General features: G+C 33.9%; 1 protein-coding gene and 2 non-coding genes across 5 annotated transcripts; all 3 read right to left on the reverse strand.

The window, feature by feature from the left end:
• Positions 1-11,878: 11,878 nt before the first annotated feature.
• Positions 11,879-24,619, reverse strand: LOC107840842 (putative methyltransferase C9orf114 homolog). 3 transcript variants are annotated; one of them, XM_016684795.2, is made up of 12 exons: positions 24,532-24,619; positions 24,105-24,407; positions 22,618-22,665; positions 22,225-22,401; positions 21,756-21,822; positions 20,329-20,393; positions 16,840-16,918; positions 16,193-16,311; positions 16,035-16,114; positions 14,928-14,997; positions 12,694-12,771; positions 11,879-12,594 (listed from the first exon to the last, which is right to left on the reverse strand). In XM_016684795.2, exons 2-12 carry the CDS (start codon positions 24,348-24,350, stop codon positions 12,529-12,531), a joined length of 1,095 nt encoding a protein of 364 aa, XP_016540281.1. In that variant the 5' UTR covers positions 24,351-24,407; positions 24,532-24,619; the 3' UTR covers positions 11,879-12,528. The 3 variants fall into 3 exon arrangements, 2 of the variants coding, with proteins under 2 accessions (XP_016540281.1, XP_016540274.1); XM_016684788.2 differs by having other exon boundaries at positions 11,879-12,597; XR_001665344.2 differs by lacking the exons at positions 11,879-12,594; positions 24,532-24,619 and adding an exon at positions 15,504-15,681 and having other exon boundaries at positions 12,709-12,771; positions 24,105-24,524.
• Positions 20,680-20,741, reverse strand: LOC124892474. The gene has a single exon (XR_007050272.1). It is a non-coding gene; the product is annotated as a small nucleolar RNA snoR101 (small nucleolar RNA).
• LOC124892467 lies at positions 20,975-21,035 on the reverse strand. Its single transcript, XR_007050270.1, has one exon. It is a non-coding gene; the product is annotated as a small nucleolar RNA snoR101 (small nucleolar RNA).
• Positions 24,620-26,985: the final 2,366 nt, after the last annotated feature.

The raw sequence follows: 26,985 nt of genomic DNA on the forward strand, positions 1-26,985 counted from the left end.
TCTATTTTATGCAAACGTTCAAAAGGTTATAATGATATGGATGATAAATTCCATTAAAGACAATGGATGTTAATAAAGAAAATTAAATGTTGGCAACAACCACTTTTTGAACAAAAAAAATGAAGTTGGGCAACAATAATATTTTGAAAACAATTAATATTACATTTGAGATGATTAAATATTTATTATTTTTGAAATACCCAAAAATTCCACATATATTTCAAAAATAATTTTAAAGAATATAACGTATGATAATAAGAAGTTTTGTTGGGCTTTCGGATATGAATATAATGCATCGAATTTGGTGTCACGTAGACTATGAACCAAATCTAAATAAAATAAGATTAAGGGTGTGTTTGATATGAAGGAAAATGTTTTCCACGAAAAATATTTTCCTAGAAAATGTTTTCCTGAAAAATAAGTTGATTTCTTACTTGTTTTCTTATGTTTGGTTGGTGGATGTAAAATATTTTCTAGTATTTGGTTGGTGAATGAAAAAATATTTTTCAAAAAATACATTTTAGTGTTTAGCTAAAGCGTAAAAATACGTTTTAGAATCCTTTTTAAAAAAAAAATAAAAAAATTAAATCCTTTTTTGGGAAGGGGATTGATAGGCGGGTGGATGGGGTGTCAGAATAGATAGTAGGAGTGGGGTAAAGAAAAAGTTTTAAATTTTTTTTTAAAAAATTGGCGCGGGGAAGGGGGGAAGGGGAGGAGAGGGGTTTGTAGGAGCTGAGTGTCAGGGTAGGGAAGTGAGGGGGAGGAAAAAAATTTAAAAAAAAAATTAAAACAATTTTTTTAAAAAAAAATTCTTGAGGTTGGGTGGAGGTGGGGGTGGGAGAGGGGTCTGGTAAGGGGAGCGGGAGGGTAGGGGTGTAGGGTAAAAGAAAAGTTTAAATATTTTAATAAAATGTAGATATTGTTTTTGGAAGGGGGGCTGGTAGGGGTAGGGATAGGGAATGGACTAAGAAAAAATTTTGAAATACTTTTTAAAATAATTAAATTATGGAGGTGGGAGTGGGGTGGGGGTAGGGGTTGTGTCGGGGTGATAGGGTATTGGGGGCGGGGTGCAGGGTAGATGGTTTTGAGAATTGTATGAACATTTCAACTTTAAAGTGAGGTTGAAAGAAAGTTTTGGAAAATATTTTCTTTACTTTTTGAAGGGAAGTCATTTTCCTTAGATTTAAGGAAAATAAGTAGGTTTGAAAAACATTTTTCAAAACATATAAGCCAACCAAACATAAGAAAATTGGAAAACATTTTCTGAAAAATATTTTTCTTCATACCAAACACACCCTAAACTTACAAAACAGTTGGTTAAGTTTAAAATTTCTATGAACCAAGAATTCTTTTGTAAGCCCATGATCTTATTCTATCACACTCGCATAACTTTTGTCGTTATCGCAATTTTGCGCTAAGAGGTCATGCGCGTGTTTTGGTATTCATGAATGCTCTAGAAATCTGTCACAATTTCATAGGAGCTTCACCACTCTACACTCATATAGGTTCAATCATCAAGTGTATTCTGCAGAGTAATACACCATCTATTAAGTATATGAATTGGATTAAGAGTTTTAACTCAGCCCTCACTTTACCTTGCAACACTACACTATTATATTCACACATCATAAAAGGGACATACTTAATATAGTGCATATTTTGAACAAGTACTGAATTGTTATTACCTATATGAACCTAATTCATGGGACCTCCAATCACATAAGTTGGATTATCATCATTGTTGATCTTCTCAAATTGACTAGAATCTCACCACCCCTCAATGTTTTTTTTAATCTGTGAATTGATCAGATTCACCCTTGACAACATAAGTTATTTACGTAAATAATTTCATCTCCAGTTGTTTTATCACATTATGTCTCAAATATATATATTTAATTTTATTGTTGAACTACAACTATTATAGCTTGACAATCACAAATACAAACTATATTGGTTTTATTCTTATTGAAATACTCTCTTAAACGCTTAGCCTCATTGTAAGCTAACTCCAAAATAAATTCATGGGGCTAATTTTCATGTTATGAGACCCAACCAAATAACAGATTGAGATTCACTTTATATCATTGTATCCTTCTAGGATGACAAATATATAATTCACTTTACTTAGTACTCCTATCATATTGTGTTACCTTTCAAATATAATATTATCCTCTTTAAAAGAAGACATCCTCAAAAAGTAAAATAAAATTTTCAAGCTCAAGTAGTATACCATTAGCAAGATTACCCCCATACTATCTAAATATTTTAGAATAAAGGGATAACTACAATTTTTACAGTTTCAATTATTTATGTAACATACCAATTCATGTATTAAAATAATATAATATATCAAAACTTTATTTTTAAGATTTTCAATTGAAAGAAACTTTCATAATAATAGTTCCAGAAACTCTAATGCAAGGTTTAATCGTAAAAATAAACAATGAATTGCAAATAATGACATGCTCCAACATTAAAAAAAAAAATCATTAATAGCAATAAAGAGTTATGTTAAAGATTAATGGCAATTCCATGGTCATGTCATTTGCCTATTGAATCAACAGTAAGAATCTTCAAAAAATTTATGGTAATCAAAGCAAGAAATTTAATCACAATAAATTTACTAAAGATCGTTAATACTATTTTAATAGAATAAATCTAGATAAGATTTTTTGAGTACTTTCTTTGAAATATTAAAAAAGCATTTTCTGACAATTCAGATACACTAAGTATACATATAAGTCTAACATGTCACTAGTACTATGAATCAATCAAGTAAATACAAATACTAAAATTTCATCCATTATTTAAAAGAATATTTTACACAAGCAAAATTATGGCTCCCAACTCATCATCCACAAAAATATTGTATATATCAATTTTTATCAAGCACGAATAAAGTGTTCATCCAACCTTTTCAAATGATCTCATAAATATCAAATAGTTTAAATATTATCACTTTTATACCGCCTCAATTAATATCAATATTTCATATGTGCGTTTAATAAAAAAAGATTTTTTATTTTGAGAACTTGAGTAGTTCTAGAATCACCAATATATAAAAATCATTCTTCTTCAACTTAGGTATTGATATTTCCGCATGTCCTAATAGCTCACGTGGGTTATGTCTAATTTTCACCTACAGAGAATCAGATTGCATAATGTGTTCCAATGAAAGCAGTAATAATGAATGCGATAGGTTTACGTGAAAAACACCCGACTCACAAAAAGTATGAAAAATCATAACCTGTACCTCTATAGGATTTAATTCCAACTTTACTAAACACAATGAGCCTCTCAACAAAAGATTACAAATTCTATAACCTAAAGAATTATAAATTCTAATTTCTAATTTCTAATGTTCAACAATCTCCCTAGACCGTTGAAACCCACTTCAAGTTTCCTCACTTGAAAATCGGACTACAAAACTCTAGCAACTCTAGGAACTAACTTTAATTCCTAAACACACACAAACCTCCCAAGGTTTATGTTTCCAAGTTTTCAAGTTATCCTAACTTAAAGACTAAATTTCTAAACCAGTTTATAGCACACTGGCACTAAGAAGCGTGCAAATTACTAAATAAACTTTCTAATACATAATAGCTAGAATAGAATACTGTTAGATACATGGATGAAACACGTTCTCAATCTGTTTCACTATATTAAGTTGCACTTTCGGAGGTAGGCAAAACTCTCTCAAAAATTATTCTTGCTTGTTTGTTCTTGTTCTATCCCTTTTCCTCTCAGTATAAATGCATGAATTTCATTTTGAAAGTTCTTTAATATTTATAACTTCTATTGATCTTCATAACTAAGTAGACTTTTAACTCTACAAAAACTCTATGTTTCTTGGACTCTGTTCTTTAGTGTTATAGTTAAACATTAACTCTTCTTTTAAGAACATGATGATCTCCTAATGTTTATCTGAAGTAACAAACTTTCTTTCCTTTATTTTTACACATTTGACTTTATCCACAAAAAGTCTTTTTACAAATCGAACTCTTTTGAAGCAGTTTTTCATTAATCAACTATGCTTACTTGCGCAATGGCCTTTTGTCAATCATTAAAACTTCAAAAATCCTAACAAATTCTCCTTTTTTATGATGAAAATTTTTGGCCCTTATACAGAGGAGGAGCTAGCCTCCTTTAGGGGTTCAGCCTAACCCCCTTCGACGAAAAAATATACTATTTATACATGATTAAAATTATTTTTTATGTGGTTATAGTCAGAGGCGGAGTCAGAATTTCAACGAAGGGGGTTTCATATTCAAATAAAACTTAGGATTTCAACTAAGGGGGTTCCATATTTAAAGAAAACTTAGTCGAAGGGGGTTCAATACCTACTATAACCACATAAAAAATAATTTTAATTATGTATAAATAGTATATTTTTCGTCAAAGGGGGTTCATCCGAATCCCCAAACAGAAGGCTGGCTCCGCCCCTGGTTATAGTAGGTGTTGAACCCCCTTCGACTAAATTTTCTTTGAATATTAAACCCTCTTAGTTGAAATCCTGGCTCTACCTCTGCCCTTATGCATTGAATTTCGATACCAATGTCTTGATCAGTGAATACTAAAGCATGGAACACTTGAATGAAAGCTCATGCTCTTGTGTATTTCATTTCAATAAGAACATCTTGACCTGTGAAAACTGATTCATCACTTTGTCAATCATCGAAATTTATCAATTCATTTAGAAATCTTACTTGACAAAGACTATCATCTTTTTGAATTCTTGAGCCTGCATATTTGTGGAATCCTTATGTGGATATGATTTGTCCAAGTCTATAAGAACTCTTGCATGATAAGAATTTTCATCTTTCTTAGATGCTTGATTTTGTACGTTTTTGGACTCCTATATTGAATATGTTTGTACAAAATTTGTGGTCTTTTTTTCTTAAGACTTTCTTTATTTTAAAAGTCCTCATACAATTTAAACTTTGAATGCAGGAATATTTTGGTCAACCTATTTCATATACATGTTCCACTGCTTTATCAATTATTAAAATAAACACGAGCCCAATAATTTTTTTCTTTCTAATGATTACAAATTAATGTTTTTTGTGTACTGTGCTTAACCTATATAAGTCAGTTCAGAGTCTAAAAAGGTCAGAATCATGGGTTATAAATATTACACAGTATACACACTTTCTTTTTTTGACATCATAAAAGCATGTTTCAATCATACAAACGAAGTCTCTTGAGTTAGCAATTTTAAACACATAGCCACTAGTGCTATCATCTATACAAACACTTAAAAGTCAAAAACTCAGTTAGATATAACAAACTATTTGCAAAGACTTGAAAATAGTCAGAAGCTAGAGACTAAACTCAATCATTTTTATTAATCATTCATAAGATGCACCATAAATTTTTAATAAAATTAAAAATAATATTAAAACACTTGCGGTGAGAGTGAAAAAGATTTGGACGAGTCTAAGGATAGGAGGACTGGCTTTTGATGAAGTTGGAGCATGAGATGATGAATGATGATCTTTTTTTAACAAGTCAAAGCTTTTTATGGTGCAAAATTTGTAGCCTTTTTTTTTTGTTCAGCCTTAAGACATGCATTTTTCTCTCTAAGAGCATCCTTCTCAATATCATATTATACATGAAGCATATTCAAGGCCTCAAGGTAAGAAATATGAAGTGTTGTAATATTGTTATCCTTAGCAGTCAAGACATTCTTTAGGTGCTACAAAAGAGCATCGAACCTTCTTGAAAAAACAAGTACAACATCTTGGTTCACAAGCCTTAGAGTGTCTAGACCTTTAACTTGTATAGTGATTGACAAAAATATTTCTGAGATGAGATCACACTTGTTTTGAAATTAGTATGAAAATAATAGTGGCTTTGTCATCTACTCTGTCCATTGATACAAAAGAATCAAGTGCCTCAACCTGTTTCATTAGTACAAATATTTCATAATCCTCAATTGTCCATCCTCGTTCATCAATCCTAAATCCCTTTGAATTGAACCAAATAGGAGAATTAGGTTCTACTGAAGGGTCTCCAAATATTTCTTCATAAATAGATGCATCAATAAAACTAAGCCCATCAAATGAATCTGATTCAACTATGGGGTTACCCAGATATTTCTTCTCTCAAGATACATCCTCCCTAACCCCTTCAGTAATATTAACAGTCTCATAGACAGATTCCTCCTGATTCACACCTCCAGGCGATTTTTCCTCACTCGGTACCTCACTTTTCTCTTAATCATACACAACAGGAACACATTTATCAACAACAATTTTAGTAATAGGTTATCTCTTAGAATCACTATTCACATGACCAACACCTAAATCATTAATTAAGTCTGGCTTTGAAAAGATGTTTGATGAGATGAAACTGACAACTTTATATAAAAAAGGAATGTCATTATCTTGGACTTTTTATTTTTGAAAGAGTGATGGTTATAGAGTTTTTTCAGGAGTCAATATCTTTTGGACATTTTGAAAGAAAGGGGTATAAGTGTTTTATAATTATTTTTAATATTTGAAAGAAAAAAATGGTACACATAGCTTGATCAATATTTCAATCAATGATTTTATTTTTTATTTTCAGACATATTTTTATGAAATAGGCAAATATAATATTACTCTCTCCGTTTAAAAAAGAATGACCTAATTTTCTTTTTAATCCGTTTAAAAAAGAATGACCCCTTTTCTTTTTTGGCAATACTTTAATTTCAAATTTTCACATGGCATGTTTAGGGCCACAAATTAAAGGGCATTTTGGTACATTTGATACAATTTTAATTTAAGGCCACAAGATTCAAAAATCTTCTTTATTTTCTTAAACTTTATGCCAAGTCAAAGTAGGTCGTTCGTTTTTAAACTGAGGGAGTATATTGCATGATTACTTGAACTTGAAAATGGTATAGAGATATACAAATAAATGCATAAGATTGAGCATAAAATCAAACTTAATATAAATTTTGTACAATGTTATTTTGCCAATCATTGATGAATACTCATTTAATCTTAATCATTTTCAATTAGATTTCTATGATGGACCAGGTTCATCCACATGTTTCATCTATGGTTCTCCCATTACAAGATTTTTGGTCTTTCTAATGCCACATATTTTCTTTTTCATTCCATTTTAAAGGTTACATTTTCTCCCTTCATATCTGCGAGTGAAATTTTTTTAGCTTATCCCCTTCATATGTCTTGAGTAAACACTATTCATATGTCATGTTTGCTTGCTTATTTTCACTCAAACCTGTAAAACAATCAAATGTTAGTTTTAGGAATCCAGATAAGCTTGAATTATTTCTTATGATCAGATGGATGAATCAAACTTCTTTTTTTCCAACTTCATAACAGGTTAGTAGACCTATTTCTTTTAACAGAATTGAGATCATTCTCTAGTCAGCTCTATGCTTTTACATACAAAACCTGTTGCAACTGAAAATTCAGTAGCGGGATGTTCAAGTTGTCCATAAATATAGCATAAACTCTCAGTAATAATTATTTTTTTATGAAAATCTAAACCCCCTTTTTCATTATTTGTCCTTCCATCTATCTTATTTATAATTTTGGAAGATTGAGTCCATTTATTTGCTCTTTTAAGATTCAATTTTAACTTAGACACTTTTAGATTCAGTTTTCTGACTTTTTTTTTTCACAAAAAATCATTTTTGCATTGCTTCAGTTCCGAGTCAGTTTTTTTTATTAATTTTCACTCTTGACTTCTTTTTTCAATAATTGACAATTTTAAGATTTCAGATTTTAGATCTAAGTTAGATGAATTAAGTTGACTGATTTGTTTCTTTAAGGAGCAGTTTTCTGTATCAGTGACATTTTTGCAGGTCTCAAGATTAATGTAATCAAACTTTAGACATACAAAAACACCGAATAACTAATCTTATTAGATGTTAGCTCATGAAAATCACCAATCAATGGATTCATCAAAGAAATTAGTCTTTTCTTAGAACAAAAATGCAATTTATTTTTAAGATCAAGTAGTCTTAGCTCAGATTTTACTTCTTCTTTCAAATCAGAATCACCTATTGCCATGAGTTTTGTTTCATCAACTTCATCATTATATTCTTTTGATTTTGATCCTCATGTCACCATCATAACAAAGGATTCTTTCTTTTTGGAGTCCGATTTTTCTTTTATCTTCAACTTTTTTTCAGCTTTTTATTTTTTCGCTCATTTTTTCACAATGAACAATCTTTGATCGTGTAATCTATATTTGCACACTTGAAGCAATTATCTTGAGACTTGTAGTTGGATCAATACCTACTACTTGTTCCTTTCCTGTTCTGTTGCTTTTCTTTCTTAAAACACCTTTTGAAGTTCTTGATAAGCTTTCTAACATTCAGATTTGGTTCTTCACTGTCAGGATCTTTTAATGCTAGTGACCTATCCTTAGTTCCTTCATTTTTCACGAAGGTCTTCATGTTCTTTTCATACATGTACACAAGAGTGTCCCAAATTTATTTTGTTGTGGTACAATCGAGATCATATTGTATTCATCTGGTCCAAATCCGCAAATAAGAATGTACTTAGCTATTTTATTCTTTTCAAACATCTTAAAGTCATCCGCATTATACTCATCATTTTCTTTTAGTACATCCTTATTTTCAGCATCCTTTTTCATATGGTACTAAGGTCCATTAATGACCCTATTCCAGAGTTCATAGTCCATAGCTTGCAAAAAACTTTTTCTTTCTTTCCACCTTAAGTTGAATTTTTATTGAATAATAAATGTCAGTTGATGTCTTGGCCCTCATCGTGTCTGAGTGGAGGTGCAAAATTTATTTTGATCTTATCTTAAGGTGTTAGCTTTCACAAGATAACCCGCTCTGATAACAATTTATATTTCTGCATGTACTAATAACTCACATGAGTTATGCCTTATTTTCACCTACGGATGATCAGGTTGCCTATTGTTCCAGCAAAAACATTAAAAATAGTAAATAGTGAACGCGATAATTTTACATGAAAAACACTTAGCTCACAAAAGGTGTAAAAAAATTACGACCTGTACCTCTATAGGATTTAACCCCAACTTCACTATAGTGAACCTCGGAATAAAAGATTACAAACTGTGTAATCCAAGAAATTATAAACTCTAATTTCAAATATTCAACAATCTCCCAAATCATTGAAACCCACTTAATGTTTCACCACTTGAAAATCAGATTACAAAACTCTAGCAAACCTAGGAACTAACTTTTATTCCTAAAAACACACAAACCTTCTAGGGTTTATTTTCTCAAGTCTTCAAGTTATCCAAACTTGAAAACTAGACTCCTAAATTAGTTTATAACACAATGCACTAAGAAAGCATGAAAATTACAACTCAATAAACTTCGTAATACATAATAACTAGAATAGAAGACTGTTAGACACGTAGATGAAATATGTTCTTCAATCCGGTTTACTGTATTAGGCTGCACTTCATTAAGTATGTAGAACTTTCTCAAAAATTATTCTTGCTTATTTGCTTGTATTCTACCTTATTTCTGTCTCTGCAGATGAGGAAAATATTTATGAGTAAGATGCCAAAGTATTCCATTTGATACCAACGTTCAAAAGGTTATAAATGATATGGATGAAAAATGCCATCAAAGGCAATGAATGTTAATAAATAAAATTGGATGTTGGCAACAATCTCTTCTTGACCAAAAAATTGAAGTCGACAACAATAATATTTTGATCACAATTAATATTTCTTTGGAGATAATTAAATATTTATTATTTCTGAAATACCCAACACTTTTAGTATTAGAGAAATTAATATTTTATAATATGATTGAGAAGAATTTAACCAGAGCAATATTGACAATAAAAGATCATTCAATCAGAAGGCCAAGAGATAATCTCGGCATAAAAGTGAGTTAAAATTATATATCTGGTAGATTTTTTAACTTTTAAGCTAATAATGTTGACACTATTTATACCAGAATTATGATGTTATTTTTGCATCACCCTCTATGTGAATCATAGCCCTGGACTACTAATGCAACAAATGTGTGCCATTCTCCAAGGCTTTTCTCCAACTGTCTTTAAAAAAACGAAGGTTAGTTAAAAAAAAATATCCCCAAATTTACCTAATTTAAATCAAATAAATATTTTATATTATTATGTATATCCTATTTTTAATCCGATAAACCCAAAACATACCAATAAAAGTAAATCCATTATATAATTCCATCTTCCTTTAATCATAATATTATAAATGACATGATATATAAATGTGTCCTTTAACTTGATCTCAACGGATAGTTATGTCCTCCGACTTTAAATATGCATAAATAGACCTTTAAACTTGTATAAAGTTAAATAAGTAGACACATGTATCCGACATGACATTTCACATGAGACACCATGTAGGACACATTTATCTACTTATTCAACTTTATGCAAATTTAAAGGCCTATTTATGCACATTTCAAATTAAAAGATATAACTTTCTGTTGAAGTCAAGTTAAAAAACATGATTATCTATTGAAACACTATAATTCCCCTGTTATGATCCTAGAATAATTTCACAAACCAAATGACCACCTAAGAGTTCATATTAGAGAAGAATATCCATTACTTAGTCCCATCTTTATTAAATACTCATATTATAATCCCCTCTTTGTTAAGGGCAAAAGATGTAACTGTAATTGATGATGTGTCAAAGTACCACCAAAATTCTACTCACTCCGTCTCAATTCAAGTGTGTTAATTAGACGGAGCATGAAGATTAAGAATTACCACCAAATCTAGCGGTCTTAAAGAAAGATGCACTCTTTTTTGACAAATCAAAAATAAAAATAAGAAACTTAAATTGAAACAAAGGAGTATTTATGAGGCTTGATAATTTCCGTTTGAATCAAAACTCCCATCAGTTTATGTAAAGGGAAAAAGGTCAAAAATACCCTGTACTTTGAAAAATTGATCAATTTTACCCTCAATCATACTTTGGGGTCATATATACCCCATCGTTATGAAAGTTTATATATGTGCCCTTCAACTAACGGAATAGCCCAAATAACACTAACTGACCCGTTTTTAAATAAAACCCAAACCTGACCCGACCGATCCATCAAAAGGACCCAAGCATTGTACATATTTCACTATTTTCTTTCCATAGGTTGCTGCGTATTCAGATGGCCAAGTGAAAGTGTTTGAGCTCCTAGATCCATTTGAATTGACAAATTGACAGCTGCAGGTGTCTGTCTAGAGTCTGCTCCTTCTTCGACTTTCTGCCTCATGAGCCATGTTTTTCCAATTTGGTCATTTATGTCGCTTATCTCTATGGAAAAGTACTTGTTCTATCCGAACTCTGAAATTGACCATTACAGATAACGTTTTGAACTCTCCTGACTATATATCTTATAGTTGACACATTATGGATGTTACTAAAAAATGCAGAGATTAACTTTTAGTCTTTTTTTTTGTAGGCTGAATTTCAGAATGTTAATGGATCTGTATCTAAATTTGGAAATGTTTCATGCAAATTAGCTTCTATTGCTTGGAATCCCTTAAAAGAACTCCAGCAATCAAGCTTTGTTTTGGGTTTTAATTCTGATGTTCCACAACTGAACTCCTCCAAGGTATGGCGAGTTCCTTTCTTAATGTTTACTTCAAGAGTACCGTTCTAAAATCCTTAATTGGTTGTATTTGTATATTCTTTCTTCATTAGCTAAATCTTGGCAGTGAATTTGTTACATTCTGCTTCTTGTTGATTATGATAAGGTTAAGCAAGTTATGCAACTTACATATATTTATTTGACATTCATAAAGTCGGAAGATGTATAATGCTTGGGTCCTTTTGATGGGTGGGTCGGGTTGGATTTAATTTTTTAAAAAAAACAGGTCAATTAATGTTATTTGGGCTATTTCGATAGTTGAAGGACACATATATAAACTTTCATAACAGCAGGAGTATATATGACCCCAAATAATGACTGAGGGTAAAGTTGACCAATTTTTCAAAATACAGGAGTATTTTTGACCCTTTTCCCTTGTATAAAAGACAAGAATCTATAGAATGGAAGCCATCACGAGGCTTATAATACTAGAGGTACAAAATAAAAAAGTAGTCAATAGGTTCAGTTGAACCTGAAGACTGACACCCAGCCGATCAAACTCCAACGTTCAAACTTCTAATGATTGTTCCACCTCCCATTTGTTAGGTTTATGTCAAAATGGAGTACAGAAAAGGAAACAAAAGAAGAAACTCAGTTATGTGCGAACTATGGTGAGGACAAGTAACAGAACTTGAGGACTGTCCAACTTTGGGAGGGCAAGAATTTTGATTCAGGTGACATTGCCAGAGTACTTATAGCAGCACCGGCAGAAGAGTACATACAATCAGGTCAATTTTCCTTGACGCATTCAAAACCAACTCATGGTGCAATAACCTCGAGTTCCTCAAACCAGGAGGTGCCAACACCAGCTGCAATACCTTGTGATTTTCTCGCTTTGAAATGTCTTCAATATCTGAGCATAGAAGAGGTCATACAGCCGACTTCACATGTATCCTGGGTTCTTGAAGCAGTTGGTAACTTCCAAGGTCCTAAAACTTCTGCAGGACACTGTTGATTGGCTCTTGTAAGTATTGTAGAGAAATGAAGATGGCTTCCTGCTAGCAGAAAAGGTTGGAATGAAGTACAATAAGTCGACACCTCACTGGTGGCAAAAGAGTTGCCTGACACATATAAAAAAGCCAGAGAATAAGTACCTCTGTTCGAATTGTCCTGCTTCCTTGATGTGGACATGTATTCAAATATAAATCAAATACCTCCTTCGCACTTTTCCCCTATGCAGAAGAAGATCAAAGTCAGTGGCAGCTCATCTGCTTCTACCCCCACTACACAGTTATAATTCTATTACTAGAATTCTAGCAGTTAATGTCATGGAATTATCAGAATGATTGAATGTGGCCTCTTAACTATATATACATGCTCCAAGTTGATCCGAGGATAAATAAGAGGACACGTGACTTGGGAGATGGTCACAGAAACTACCACTTGCCACCAAAAATGTTTCTACTTCATGAAGCTAAAAGATATCATTTAGAAAAATCTAAACAAAGCAACACCCATATACTTTACAACCACAACAACATACCCAGTGTATTCCCACAAAGACCCCAACAAAGACCCCAAAGTGGGTTCTGGGGAGGGTAAAGTGTACGCAGTCCACACCACTACCTCAGATGAAGTAGAGAAGTAGAGAGGTTGTTTCCGATAGACCCCCGGCTCAACACACATAACAGTATAACAAATAAAAAAACAGAAAAGCACACAACAAGATGGGATAACACACTGCTAGATAATCAAGGAAATAAGACACCCACAAGGTACTACCACAAACTATCTATCCAAAATCATAGACATCACCGAAACACCATAATCAAGAAATTCCAGACGCAGATACAAACAAAGCACTCTTCCCTACTATAACGGTTGAACTCCTACCCACTAACCCTCTACCATAATTCGAGTCCTCCACACTTTCCTATCAAGGGTCATGTCCTCTGTAAGTTGTAACTACTCCATATCATGTCTAATAACCTCCCTCCAATATTTCTTAGGTCTACCTCTCACACCTCCATACTGGAGCATCCGTGCACGTCATCATCACATGCCTGAACCATCGCAACCTCACCTCCCGCATCTTGTCCTCCACCGAAGCCACCTCCACCTTCTCTCGAATAATCTAATTTCTAACCCTATCTTTCCTGGTAAGTCCACACATCTATCGCAACATCCTCATCTCCACCACCTTCGACTTTTGGATGTGGAGTTCTTGACTGGTCAACACTCCACTCCATACAATATAGTTGGTCGGACTGCTACTCCGTAGAACTTACCTTTAAACTTACGAGGCACTTTCTTATCACACAAGACTCCTGAAGCGAGCCTCCATTTCAACCACCTTACACCAATACAGTGTGTGACATCCTTGTCAATCTCACTATTCCCCTTAATCATAGACCCAAGATATTTGAAACTCCCCCTCTTCTAAATGACCTGAGAATCTAGCTTCACTATCACGTCAGCCTCATGCGATAAATCACTAAACTTACATTTCAAGTACTCCGTCTTGGTCCTGCTTAACCTAAATCCTTTAAACTCAAGGGTCTTTCTCCAAATCTCCAACTTATCATTAACTCATCTCCAAGTCTCGTCAATCAGTACAACACCATCAGCAAATAACATACACCAAGGCACCTCTTCTTGAATACGTCGCGTCAAAACATCCATCACCAAGGCAAATAAAAACAAGCTAAGAGTCTATCCATGGTGCAACCCTGTCAAAACAAAAAAGGGCTCTAAATTTCTTTCTACCGTCCTCACATGGGTTTTCGCACTGTCATACATGTCCTGAATCGACCTCGTGTATGCCACAAGCACCCCTTCAGCCTCCGAGCACCTCCACAAAATCTCCATGGGGACTTTGTCATGTCTTCTCAAGATCAATGAATACTATGTGCAAAGTCCTTCTTCCTCTCCCCATACTGCTCCACTAATCTCCTTACGAGGTGACGACCTGCCATGAAACCAAACTGATTCTCAAAACTAGACACAATCCTCCTCAACTTCAACTCTATCACCCTTTCTTAAACCTTTATAATGACTCAACAATTTGATACCCCTATAGTTGTTGCAACTCTGAATGTCCCCCTTGTTTTTATATAATGGAATCATCGTACTCCATCCACAAGCTTCGAGCATCTTCGCCGCCCTAAAAATGATGTTGAACAACCTTGTCATCTCATCTGGCCCAGTCGCCCTACCCCAGGCATCCTGCAAATAGCCACTTTGACCTCCTTAACCTTGATACGTCTACAATAACCATAATCGCGACAACTCTCTGATACGCACCCTATATACTTTGTTTCATAATAAAGGTTCAAACACTGGTAGACTTGGCACATCCACATTAAAGAAGTTTTTGCATAAATAGTACCTTTAAGTTATTGTCTTCTTCTATACACTCTTCCAACCCCGCAAGTCCACCAAAAGCAATTAGCAGGTGCCTAAAGATTAAGATAAACCAAGACAAAATCCAACTACATTAATAGATGAAACACAAAATATAAGCCCAATGATAACATCAAGTGATAAACTAATTACATGAAAAACATTCAGGAAAGAGAGAAAGAAAAACATGGAGCACTTCTGCATAAAGAAAAACATGGAGCACTTCTGCATTTCTATTTAATGTGTTGATATAAAGAGAGAGCAATATGAACTGTTAAGAAATAAACACGGTACACAACTCAAAGATATGTATGAACTGTTAAGAAATGAATATGCACCTACCTCAATCCTAAACGCTTAACCCATGAATATTGCCCAATGTATATAAGGTGACAACAATCACCTATACCCTGGAGCAATATTGGACATTAATACACACAACTCACTGGCCAGGGGGCTGGACATCTAGAATATGGAACGCATGACATAAGATCCCAACATACACTGAGTAAACCGAGAATAGGGATGAATTCGACACTGATACCATGTTAAAAATACATACCTTGAACCTATCACAACTCCAAAAGCTAGTCCATGAGGTGAGAGAAGACAACAACCTGTCACCCTCACGTGATGTTGGACACTCTACCCAGAACAATTACCCGGGACTGAAGAATAGGTCTTGGTTGCAGAGCTCTCTATAGGTTTTAAGTTGTGAATTGGTAGCCCAAGAAAGGGAACTACATAAATAGAGAAATAGAACAGGATAAATTTTAATACAATAGATTTGGGTTATGACTTAATTTAAGAAATGCATATGGCAGACATATTTGAGTGCGAAAAGAGCTCAAAAACTACACACTATAAAAGTAGAAGCCCTCCGGTGAAAATTCAGCATAAAGTGAATGGAGTTATTAGTTCTCACTTTCTTTTTGGGAAATCTTTGCCGCAAAATGGCTTTCCACGTGGTCAAGATGCATTTAAATTTTCCAATATCATATTCGGTATAGGAACTTTCTGATTATCCATTGCAGGACAACAACAGGGTGACTACTTGCACACACAAATTTCACCGACGACTACTGAAACATACCTGAATGATGGGAGAGTCAGATCCGAGGACTTCATTACAATACCATGCTCGGAGGTACCAATTACGTGATCATATCCTCCCTAATCAAACAAGAGATGTTGCACAGTTACTATTTATGCATTGCTTCTCAAAAGGGGTTGTATGCAAAAGCTAAATACCTTGTATAGGCAATTCTTGAATACAGAACTTATATTTGGAGCATATCTTACTTTATAGCCCCAATACATCCCAGCATCCTCCCTAGGTGTTGAAGAAGAAACAACCTGATGTGGTATGTCTGAGAATTGAAAGGCAGAATTGTAAACTTAAACAGGTAACAGTCATGTTAAGTAAATAGAAACAGTTCCTGTGGCAGCATTTGGGGCCTGAGACAGTTTTCTGGAAATATTACTACTGGCATTCTTGGCTGGTTTACTCAAGTATCATGTAAGCGAGTTCAATAAATATGAGAACTCAAGGATTTTGTCATGTTATAGCACATTGTGTTTAGGTTAACTACAACCTATATTGAAGTCTAAAAACATCGAGAAGGTTTGTGAAGGTGACCTTCCAAACTCGACATATCCCTGTTGGAGAAAATAAGAGCAAAAATATCCAAATTAAAGAGTGAGGAACAAACATGTCTGTCAAAAAAATACCAACGATGCACAAACAAATTTCATTCATTCAGAAGACTTTATTAATACCTCCTAGGTAGTCAAAATAGGGTTAAAATTGGAAATTAAAGTAACAATTAATTAAAGCACGACTGTTGAAAGGAAAGCAAGATGTACGGCTATAAAAGTCGTATAACTCAGGTAAAAACCTGCATCCAAGCTCCTCTCTGCTCCCATGGATACTGTCACCCTTATTCCTGGGCCACTGACTTGATCAATTGCAACAGGCTGCACAGTATTAGCAATGTAAACTGTTGGCCAACTCAAACAAACTTCAACAACAACATACCCAATGTATTCCCACAAAGTGGGGTTTGGGGAGGGTAAAGTGTATGCAGTCCATACCACTACCTTAGATGAAGGAGAGGTTGTTTCCGATAGACCTCCGGCTCAAGACAGATAACAAATATAACAAACAAAAAACATAAAAGCAAATAACAAGGGTGGCACCGTGGCACACTGCTAGATAATAAAGAAAACAAGACACCCACAAAGTAATATTATAAACTTGCTATATACGAAATCATAGGCATCACCGAAACACCATAAACAAGAGGCTACAAGACACTACCGGCACAGATACAAACAAAGCACTCTTCCCTACTACTACAACTACACTCCTACCTACTAGCCCTCTACCCTAATCCGCGTCCTCCACACCTTCCTATATAGGGACATATCTTCCATAAGCTGTAACTGCCCCATGTCCTGCCTAATCACCGCCCTCCAGTATTTCTTCGGTCTACCTCTACCCCGCCTAAAACTATCCATAGTCAGCCTCTCATACCTCCAATTGGAGCATGCGCGTCCCTTCTCATCACATGCCCGAACCAACGGAACCTCATTTCTCACATCTTGTACTCTACTGAAGCCGCTCCCACCTTCTCCCAAATAATCTCATTTCTAACCTTGTCTCTCCTAGTAAGTCCACACATCCACCGCAACATCCTCATCTCTGCCACCTTCAACTTTTGGATGTGGGAATTCTTAACTGGCCAACACTCAGCTAACATAGCCGGTCGGACTGCTACTCTGTAGAATTTACCTTTAAGCTTTGAAGACACTTTCTTATCAGACAAGACTCCCGAGACGAGCCTCCATTTCAACCACGTTGCACCAATACGTTGCGTGACATCCTCGTCAATCTCACCATTCCCCTAAATCATAGATCCAAGATACTTGAAACTCAAACAAACTTATAATAAAAAATATCAACAATATTTCAACTTGTTTGTCTTTTTTTTTTATCATTACAAGACCGACTCTAGTTTATCAAGACTACCAACATCAGCAGAATGCTTTTGGGATGCAACACTAATAGTTTACTTGAAGAGGTAGTAAAATTCCAACATGTTATTAATGACAAATAGAACATCTGAGTTTCAAGTGGAACACCATCTTGTAAGCGAATATGTGAATAGAGAGGCAGCAACAACCTTTGAAAAAACAAAGGCAAAGGAAAGAAAAATGAACACTGCATCTAGAAGCCCTATTTCTGTCATACAGTGTTCCTATCTCATGATTGAACATCTGGCCAAGTATTCCTCAAAGAATGATAAAGAATCTATACTGAGCTTCACATTCCTTAAAGAGCGATAAAGAATCTACACTTCGTTTCACATTAAGCAGGTTGCCCAACCACAGTGGTGGTTCATGATCCTACTTTTCTAGCAAGCTTTATATTTTGAAAAGAAAAAAGAGCTTGGGAATATGATAAAGTTCTACCTTTGAAAGTAAATGAAGATCAAAAAATGGAAAAAGAATGACAATACCTAATGTCATCACAGGTTCTATCAGGTTTCTTTCTCATAACCCATATTTTAATACCGTTTTACCAATATCTTCAAACTCTATTCCATGTCAAGCCGTTCTGCTTCATATCTAAGCTCTCTCACCAACATTTCATTAAAACAAATAACATAGGCAGTTTTATCAAAGGCGCCCGACTTAGTGCCTTAGGCGAGGTTGTGTCGCCTTTCTGCTGCGAGGTGAGAGATATGAAGAAGGCGTGGCCCTTTCTGAAAAGAAAAGGGAGCAACTTTTAAACTTAAAGACTTCATCTAAGTTCTCCATTGTTATCTTCAGAAGCAAAGGTGTGGATCTTCTCCTTTCTTTCTTCCCTGTTTTGGATTCTTCCTCCTCTGTTTGTGGCAACAAGCAAATTCTTTTTCTTTCTCCTCTGTTTCCAACTCTTCCTTTTCTTGCACAACTTATTCGTCACACTATTTTCTAGCTAATAAGTTAGAGCTAGTATGCCCATCTTTCTTTTTCATTTTATCTAGTCCATTTATTTTTTGCCCAATTGAGTTTAGTTGTATGCTCCCTCCGTCCCATTTTATGTGGCACCATCTGACTTGGCACGGTGTTTAAGAAAAAAAAAGAAGGCTTTTGAAACTTGTGGTCTAAAACAATCCTTAGATATATATGTGTGGCTATAAATCATTTCATTGAGGATAAAGGGGGAATTATAAAGCTAATTGTTTCCAATTATAATAAGGTGACATTCTTTTTATGATGGACTAAAAAGGAAAGGGTGCCACGTAAAATGGGATGGAGGCAGTACTAATTAATACATTAAGTTTTGGCCTATAAACAACTATTTCAATGGTGTCATTTGATGGCAGGTAGCCAAAAGAGAGACATTGGTTGAAGTACGCAAGGACCAACAAGAGATTTTGTTGTATGTATATTTTGTAAACACACCTACAACGATGGAATGCGTCGTCACAAAGAACATTTAATTGGTGGGTATAAAAATGTAATAGCATGCCAAGTTGTACGCCTGAAATGAGGGAAGAAATAAAGGCGTATGTTGAAAATCAAGCTATAATAAAATTCAAAATATCAAATGAAACACAAAGTTGTAGCTAATGTCTTTGATAAAGATGATGCCACCCTAAAAAAAAAATCTTTGAGTGGAAGTCATCCATGACGCAGACCGTTAAGCTTTCTTCACAGTTCTCTAAATCTGTATTTTTCGCAGAAATCACGGCAAAAGGGAGGAGTTGATGAAACCAAGAAGATTTTAAGGGAGCACGCTACAAGTGCTTTTGCTTCATGATGTACGATCCAGGGCTCCCCTTTAATTGTATTAGCTACAAAACTTTTGATAAATTCATTGAGGTCGTAGGACAACATTGCCTAAAAGTGAAGTCTCCTAGCTATCACGAAGTCAGAGTTCCTCAATTTAAAAAAGAAGCAAAGGAGGTCTACAAGATTGTTGAGGAACATATAGCACAATGAAAAAAGTTTAGATGATCCATTATATGACGGACAACACGAAATAGAAATTATCATCAATATTTGGGTGAATTTTCCAATAGGTAGTGCGTTTCGTGGATATGTCGATGCCAGCAACAAATCTCCTGATTCCACCTAATGTACAACTTGCTAGAGAAGACTATTAAGAAAGTTGGACCGGGATATGTCGATGCCAGCAACAAATCTCCTGATTCCACCTAATGTACAACTTGCTAGAGAAGACTATTAAGAAAGTTGGACCGAAAAAATGTTGTACAAGTTGCCACCGATAACGTAAGTAAGAATGTTAAAGCGGGTGACATGATGAAGGATGCGTACCGAAAAGTGGTAATTGAAAACAAAGTAAGACAGCATGTTGAAAAATGAGAGTAAAATACCTTGCTAAGCCCAACGTCAACAAGTGTTCCCCCAGATGTTAAATTCCGATCCTTTAGCGTGACACCTAGAAACAGAAAAAGATGTCTCAAGGCGTCACCTATCCATCAAGAATGTCAAGCTGATACTTACATCACCACACAACATGATTAAAAGGAATATGACAAGATAACAAAAGTATTTGAGCAATTTGTCAAAAAGGTTACAAGAAAAAGGATAATTTAATTGATATATATGAAAATCAAGATCTAATTTAACATCTAATATGAGATTTGTATTGTTAAACAGGCCCTTACATTTAATTTAGCCATCTGGAACTCTCGAGTCAATTTAACAGATAGGTGCAAAGTTATAGCATCAGTAACATGAATTTTTCAACAGAACCTACCTGAAGTTCAGCGATCAAGTGTAAGCCATCATATGCAGCTAACTTTGCACCATAATCCATTCATCATGTATTTTTTAAAACAAACCAGATAAGTGTTTGGTTAGGTAAGATTTTGATAGTCTTTTAGAATTTTTGTACTTCAAACCTTATATTTAGGTAACCATACAAAGCAAGTACTACTACAACCTCAATGCCAAACCAAATAACTATTATTTGGTCAAAATACATTAACTAAAGACAATATATAGGTGCAAAATTTTAGCATCAGTTCAGTAAATTTTCAACAGGACCTACCTGAAGTTCAGAGATCAAGTGTAAGCCATCATATGCAACAAACTTTGCACCATCAGACCATTAATTGTATATAATAAATATAGATATTTTCGAAGTTAAAAAACAAATCGATAGAAGGATGTTAAAGACTTGAAGTGACAAGAATCCAATCCACCAATAGCTCCATTAGATGTCATTGCAATAGAAAACAATAGACAGAGACAAGTACATGCATACAGCGATGCAAGCATCATTATTTACACATACACCAAGGAAAAAGCCATCACCTTCATGTATTAACATTTGAATATTCACCATCGTGTATGAACATACCCTTGCAAAGGGCAACTAAATTAAGAAAACTGAAAAAGATTTGACATACTTACATCAATACCATTTGAATCACACCCTTGCTGAACCAACGGTAAAAGTTAAGTGTGGCAGACATCCCATGTGGAGGATGTTGGGAAATGGAAATCAAGATATTGATATTCTGAGCTTTCATAAGGAGAGAAACATTGACATATAAGTTTTATTTTGCAATTCTCTTTTAGAAATCAAGATTTCAAAGTTGTAGCAAGTCAAGGAAAATTGAGGATGAGCTTATAAGCATAATAGTAAAACACGTTCATTATAGGAAAGTTTAGTAAAAAGAAAAAAAGCAAATAACAAGCAATTGAGTGCAAGGTCCTTTTAGTTATTTTCTGAGTGAGATAGTGTGTCTGGACTCTGGCATGCAAATGATAGGGGTATTCTTTAGGATGCTACCTTCTCGATAGGGAGCCCATTCATGCTTCCGCAAATGATGTGGGGCATCAAGTGGTGGCAATGAACCCTGAAGACAATAGTACATTTGAGATCAGAAATCACAAAATCGATTCAATTTAAGCTTGTTTCGTTTGGACAACTTCACTGAACTGAAATAGTTAATCTCATCAAAACAGTATTGGCTCTTTTATCAGTAAAATCGTGTTAATCACAGCAGTTGTTGGTTACTGTATGAAAATAAATCAAATAACCAAGTCTGTGAGCTAATAATGGAGCACCAGGCTGGGTACTGAATTAAATAAATCCAACTACATAATAGAAAACTTTTTTAAGAAAGGTAAATATGTTATGCAGCAGTAAGAAAGTAACAAAATATGTGCACATGAGAAAAACACCAGAAAAGAAATAGAGCTAGTTTCAAATTCTTAACAATTGACGATTTATCATAATTTCAAATGGCTATTCTCACCACATATCTTAAGTTGTTGTGCATGGGGAATAGACTCTTCCGAAGATATTGAGGTGTCTCCATATACTTCAAAATTCTTAGAAGAAACGCAGCACCACTTTCATCATCATTTGACCCGTCCTCCAAAGTTGGATCTGAACTGTCCACTGAACTACCTATGTTGTCAAATACAACAACCTGTTCAAGAAAAAACCTTCAACTCATGTCCACACTCACATCGCAATTTATTTATCTCTTTTGACAACTTAAGCTGTTTTAGAGTTTGTATCGTATGCATGTGTTCAAACATTTAAGTATGATGTCCACATACTGAAAGAAACACCAATCTCATACCAAAGATTCACCCAACGAAACCAATAATTGATCAAATAAACAACTTGGAAATATGAGCACCTCATCTATCCGAAAAATGGTGGAAGCACGAGCAATCTGGCCAGCCAACTGCCCAAATAAGAAAAGGAAGGATAATAAGTAATAAGAAGATGATTAAGACAATACAAAAGTTGACCTGGATGATAAACAACTGTAACTTGCACACAAAATAAGTAATCTATCACCCAAGGGTGTCGCCTAATGGTCACTGAAGTGGGTTGAGAACTACGAGGTCTCAAGTTCAAATCCAAGCAAAGACAAAAGCACTAGGTGAATTCTTTTCATTTGTCCTGGCCTTGGTGAACTGAGTTACTATTACTGGTGAGAGGTGGCATGTATCCTATAGAACTAGTTGAGATAAAAAAGCTAGCCCGAACACCACTATCTAAAAAATAATAGTTTATGTCTTTATCAGTTCTATCGTGTTGTCTCTCAAAATCTATTCCTTCTAACCGCATCTGTGTGACTTGGCATGGCCAGTTCCCAGGCCAGACGAAAAAGGTGAGATGCAGAACTAAAACTAATAAATCAGCTGATAATCAATGTATAGGAACATGATTATCTAGTCACACACAAGAACCGAGAAATGAAACATGCCAAAATGAAGTGGAGTAGCTACAAATTAAGATAAATCCCCATACTAGTGGATGTGCTGGGAAATATTCTACTAGATATGTAGCTTCATTTGGGCATTTTCCCTCTTTCATATTTCAAATTTCAAACTATCAATTCCCTCCTTCCTCCTTTCTCTTTTTCTTCATCTGCTTCTTTCTTCTTCTTGTTTTCCTTTTTCCTTCTCCCCTGCATCGTCTTCCTCCCTTTCATATTTGCCATTTTTCTTCTGCATCTTTTTCTCTCTGCCTTATCTTCTTGATTGTGAAAATTTTCAGAGAGTATTAGGTGAAAAAAGTTGCAATCATCGGAAAACAACCGAGAGTTGTTTAAGCAACCGAAACATGTTTAAACAAACAAGAATTGTTTAAGCAACCACAAGATATTGTTTAAACATATGCTAATTGTTTTTGGAGGTGGTGATGATGTGGAGGAGGGAAGGTGGTTTGGGGATATTGTTTAAACAATCAGGAGTTTTTTAAGCAAATGAAAGATGTTATTTAAAAAGATTTGTGGCTGTTTTGAAATATGTGTCATTATCACTAATTAAAGTGTTACTTCTACAGAGTTGTGTCCTATTTTCTTTATTTTCACTCTCAAAAGTCGTTTTTAATTCACACTCCCTACTCTTGGATCGAAGCACAGTTGTTATTGTGTGCATTAGTGTTAACCCAAATCCCTCAGCAATTTTTTTTTTCATGTATATATATAGAGAGATATTTTGAGTCACTAAACACAAGCAAGAGGTTGGCTAAGTGATTAAGGGGGGTCAAAATTTAACTTGAGGTACTGAGTTCAAATCCGAACCAAATAGTAAAAATCCTGAATCCGACACTTTGGGCAATGTCAAATAAACCCAATGATAAAAGAGAGTGTAATAAATTTTCTGAAGTTACCCGTGTAGCGAGTTCGAGTGACTGAGTGTTGTCAACGATTGAGCCAGCAAGTGCTATGGAAACTGTGGGTTTTTCCTTCAACACATTTTCTTCCTTCACCATCTCTTTAGATTTTTTCTTCTTTTTCTTCTTCTGCTCCTGCGAATCCCCGTTCCCAAGATGGACATCATTTTGCTCTTTGTTTCTCTCTATATTAAGGGGTTCCCATTCTGCTTCACTTTCGCCTCTCTTCTTTTTCTTCCCCATTTTCTGCTTAGGGTTTTACGACGATCACTGCTATTTATATTGCTCTCTGTCCGAATGCTTTTAAAAAATAAAAATAAAAAAACTAAAATTATTTCATAAAACTAACACCAAATTCAAAAATCCATAAATAGCTACTCAGTGGAAAGTACTTCCAACCAACTAATGACCAAGAAATAGATACCTCAGTTTCTAGCCTTCTTTCAATGGATAATATTTAGATATTCATTGATTTCATTTTGTACGTCACGGTCTTGCCTCCCTTTTTCTTTTTTTTCTTTAAATTTTTGTTGTTACTTTTTTGGCTCTTGTTTTTTTTTTAAAGATTCTAATTTTTTTAATTCTTTTTAAACAATAGAGTAATTATTTTTTTTTTCAAATTATTTTGCATTCACCAACATTATTAAAATAACATACAAGAGTATTTGTTTTGTTTAGTTTTACTTATTTATACAATAAAATATAATACCATATACTTTTAATATAATATAATTGTTAAAGATATATATTTATATATAATAATGATATAGTTTCTATTTATATACATATTCTATATGTTAATTATAATATTTTTATACACATTCTATACAATTTTTAACTACAATTATTATTTAGATATTTATTTTATACGACTCTATCTAATTTCTACATGCATTCTAAAAATGGATCAATTTAGTATAACAGAGTATCAATTGAGTACATAGACACTGCAAGTGTATCATTATAGTATAAAAGTGTATTAATGTGGTATAAAAGAGTATCAATTAAATATAAGAACTACATGTGTTTGCATAAAATTTCCTTTCTCTTTTTCAAAAAGTGTATCAATATAATATAAAAATGTATCAATGTGGTATAAAAGTGTATCAATTGAGTATAAAGACTGCATGTTCTCAATTGAGTCAAATGGCTAAACAAGGGAATTAAATTGGGCCGACTGACTACAGTTGTCCACATTTTCAAATTGTGGGCCATTTTTTTAAAAAAATTCTAGCCCATGTCCTTTCCCCTTTTAAAAAAAGACCCAGTTGGATCCTTTGCAATTTAAGTGGGCATTTCGTCGCAAAAATTATTTTTTAATCTTGAAGCTCGAGTTGGAGTCGAAGTTGAAGTTGTGTTTGTTCATGAATATAACTGGAGTTATTTTTGAATTTTTGTGAGAAAAAAAAAGATGAAAAAAAGTGAAAAATAACTTTTTCTTGTTTTTTACTTTTTCAAATTCAAGTTGTATTTAAAATTCTCATGGCCAAACATCAAGTTGGAGTTGTATTTAACATAAGGTGAAAATTATTTCAGGAAAGATGAAAAAAATTCTATGGGCAAACGGACCCTTAGAATTATGTTTGTCCATGAATATATTTGGAGTTGCTTTTGAATTTTGTGAGAGAAGGAGGATGGAAAAAAATGAAAACGATTTTTCTTGTTTTTCAAGTTGCCAAACATTAACTTTTAGAGTTGCATTTGACATAAAGTAAAAAAATCTCATGGCCAAACGGACCCTTAATTTTTTAATAATTCACCATTAATACCTCGGTAATTAAGAATATTAAGTTTTACATGAATTTTTTTTACCTATTTATAACTCTACTTCAACTCAAACTCCAACTCCAACTTCAAAATTTTTTATTTTCACACTCACTAATAAATGGCGCTACTAATAGTGAGTGACAATAACGATGGTTGTGGTTGAGGACGGTGGGTGGTGGAACATAGTTGATAATAGTAAATGATGACGATAACAATGAATGGATGAAATTGAAGAATCACTATTTTTTTTAAAGAAATCTCTAAATAAACATATTAATTATATTATTTTAAATTTTAATCATCCAAATGATATACATTTGATGGATGCAGCCATAACTTATTTATCTGGCTAGTAGTCAAGGATATTTTTTATGAAAATTTCTAAACTATATAAAGATGCGTGAATATGTTGTATAATAAAGCTTTATAAATCTTTATATGAATTGAAACAGTCAGGACATATTTGTATAATCACCTTAATGAATATATATTCAAAAAATGATACAAAAATGACCCCATGCCTTGTGTCTTTAGAAAAGGTTTATAACATAATTTGTCATCATAATTGTATATGTTGATGTATTGGATATCATTGAAATTTCTAAAGAGCTTTCAAAGGCAGTAGAATATTTGAAAAAAGATTTTGAAATCAAAGATATTAGAAAAACAAAATTTTGTCGTGACATACTGACACGATCCAAATCAGGGCCTTGTCGTAAGGGGCATCTCAAGTTCAATAAGGACCGGAGACCACTCTTGATACCCAATCTAACCAACCAACATATACCTTGAGTCGGATGAATTCTGAACATATAAAAGATAGAGTAATTCAAAATGTAATGACTTTGGGATAGGTCTATAACCGAGACCAACCCAAATAAGTCAAATCAACCAATAGCAACCCAAACCCAACAATAACCAAAACCATATCCATCCCATATGCAAGTCCACAGTTGTCCATACAAAGCCTCTGAACAATGTCCAAGAATATCTAATCGGAACAGGCCCCCAACCATAGCCACAAATCAAAGTCTAAGAAATAACAAAAGTATGAAGAGAAGTCCATAACATGCAATGGAGCCTTCCGGAGTATGAAAGTTCACCTCTTCAA

The sequence above is a fragment of the Capsicum annuum genome, chromosome 1 (genome assembly GCF_002878395.1).
Source record: "Capsicum annuum cultivar UCD-10X-F1 chromosome 1, UCD10Xv1.1, whole genome shotgun sequence".
NCBI classification, from domain to species: domain Eukaryota; kingdom Viridiplantae; phylum Streptophyta; class Magnoliopsida; order Solanales; family Solanaceae; genus Capsicum; species Capsicum annuum.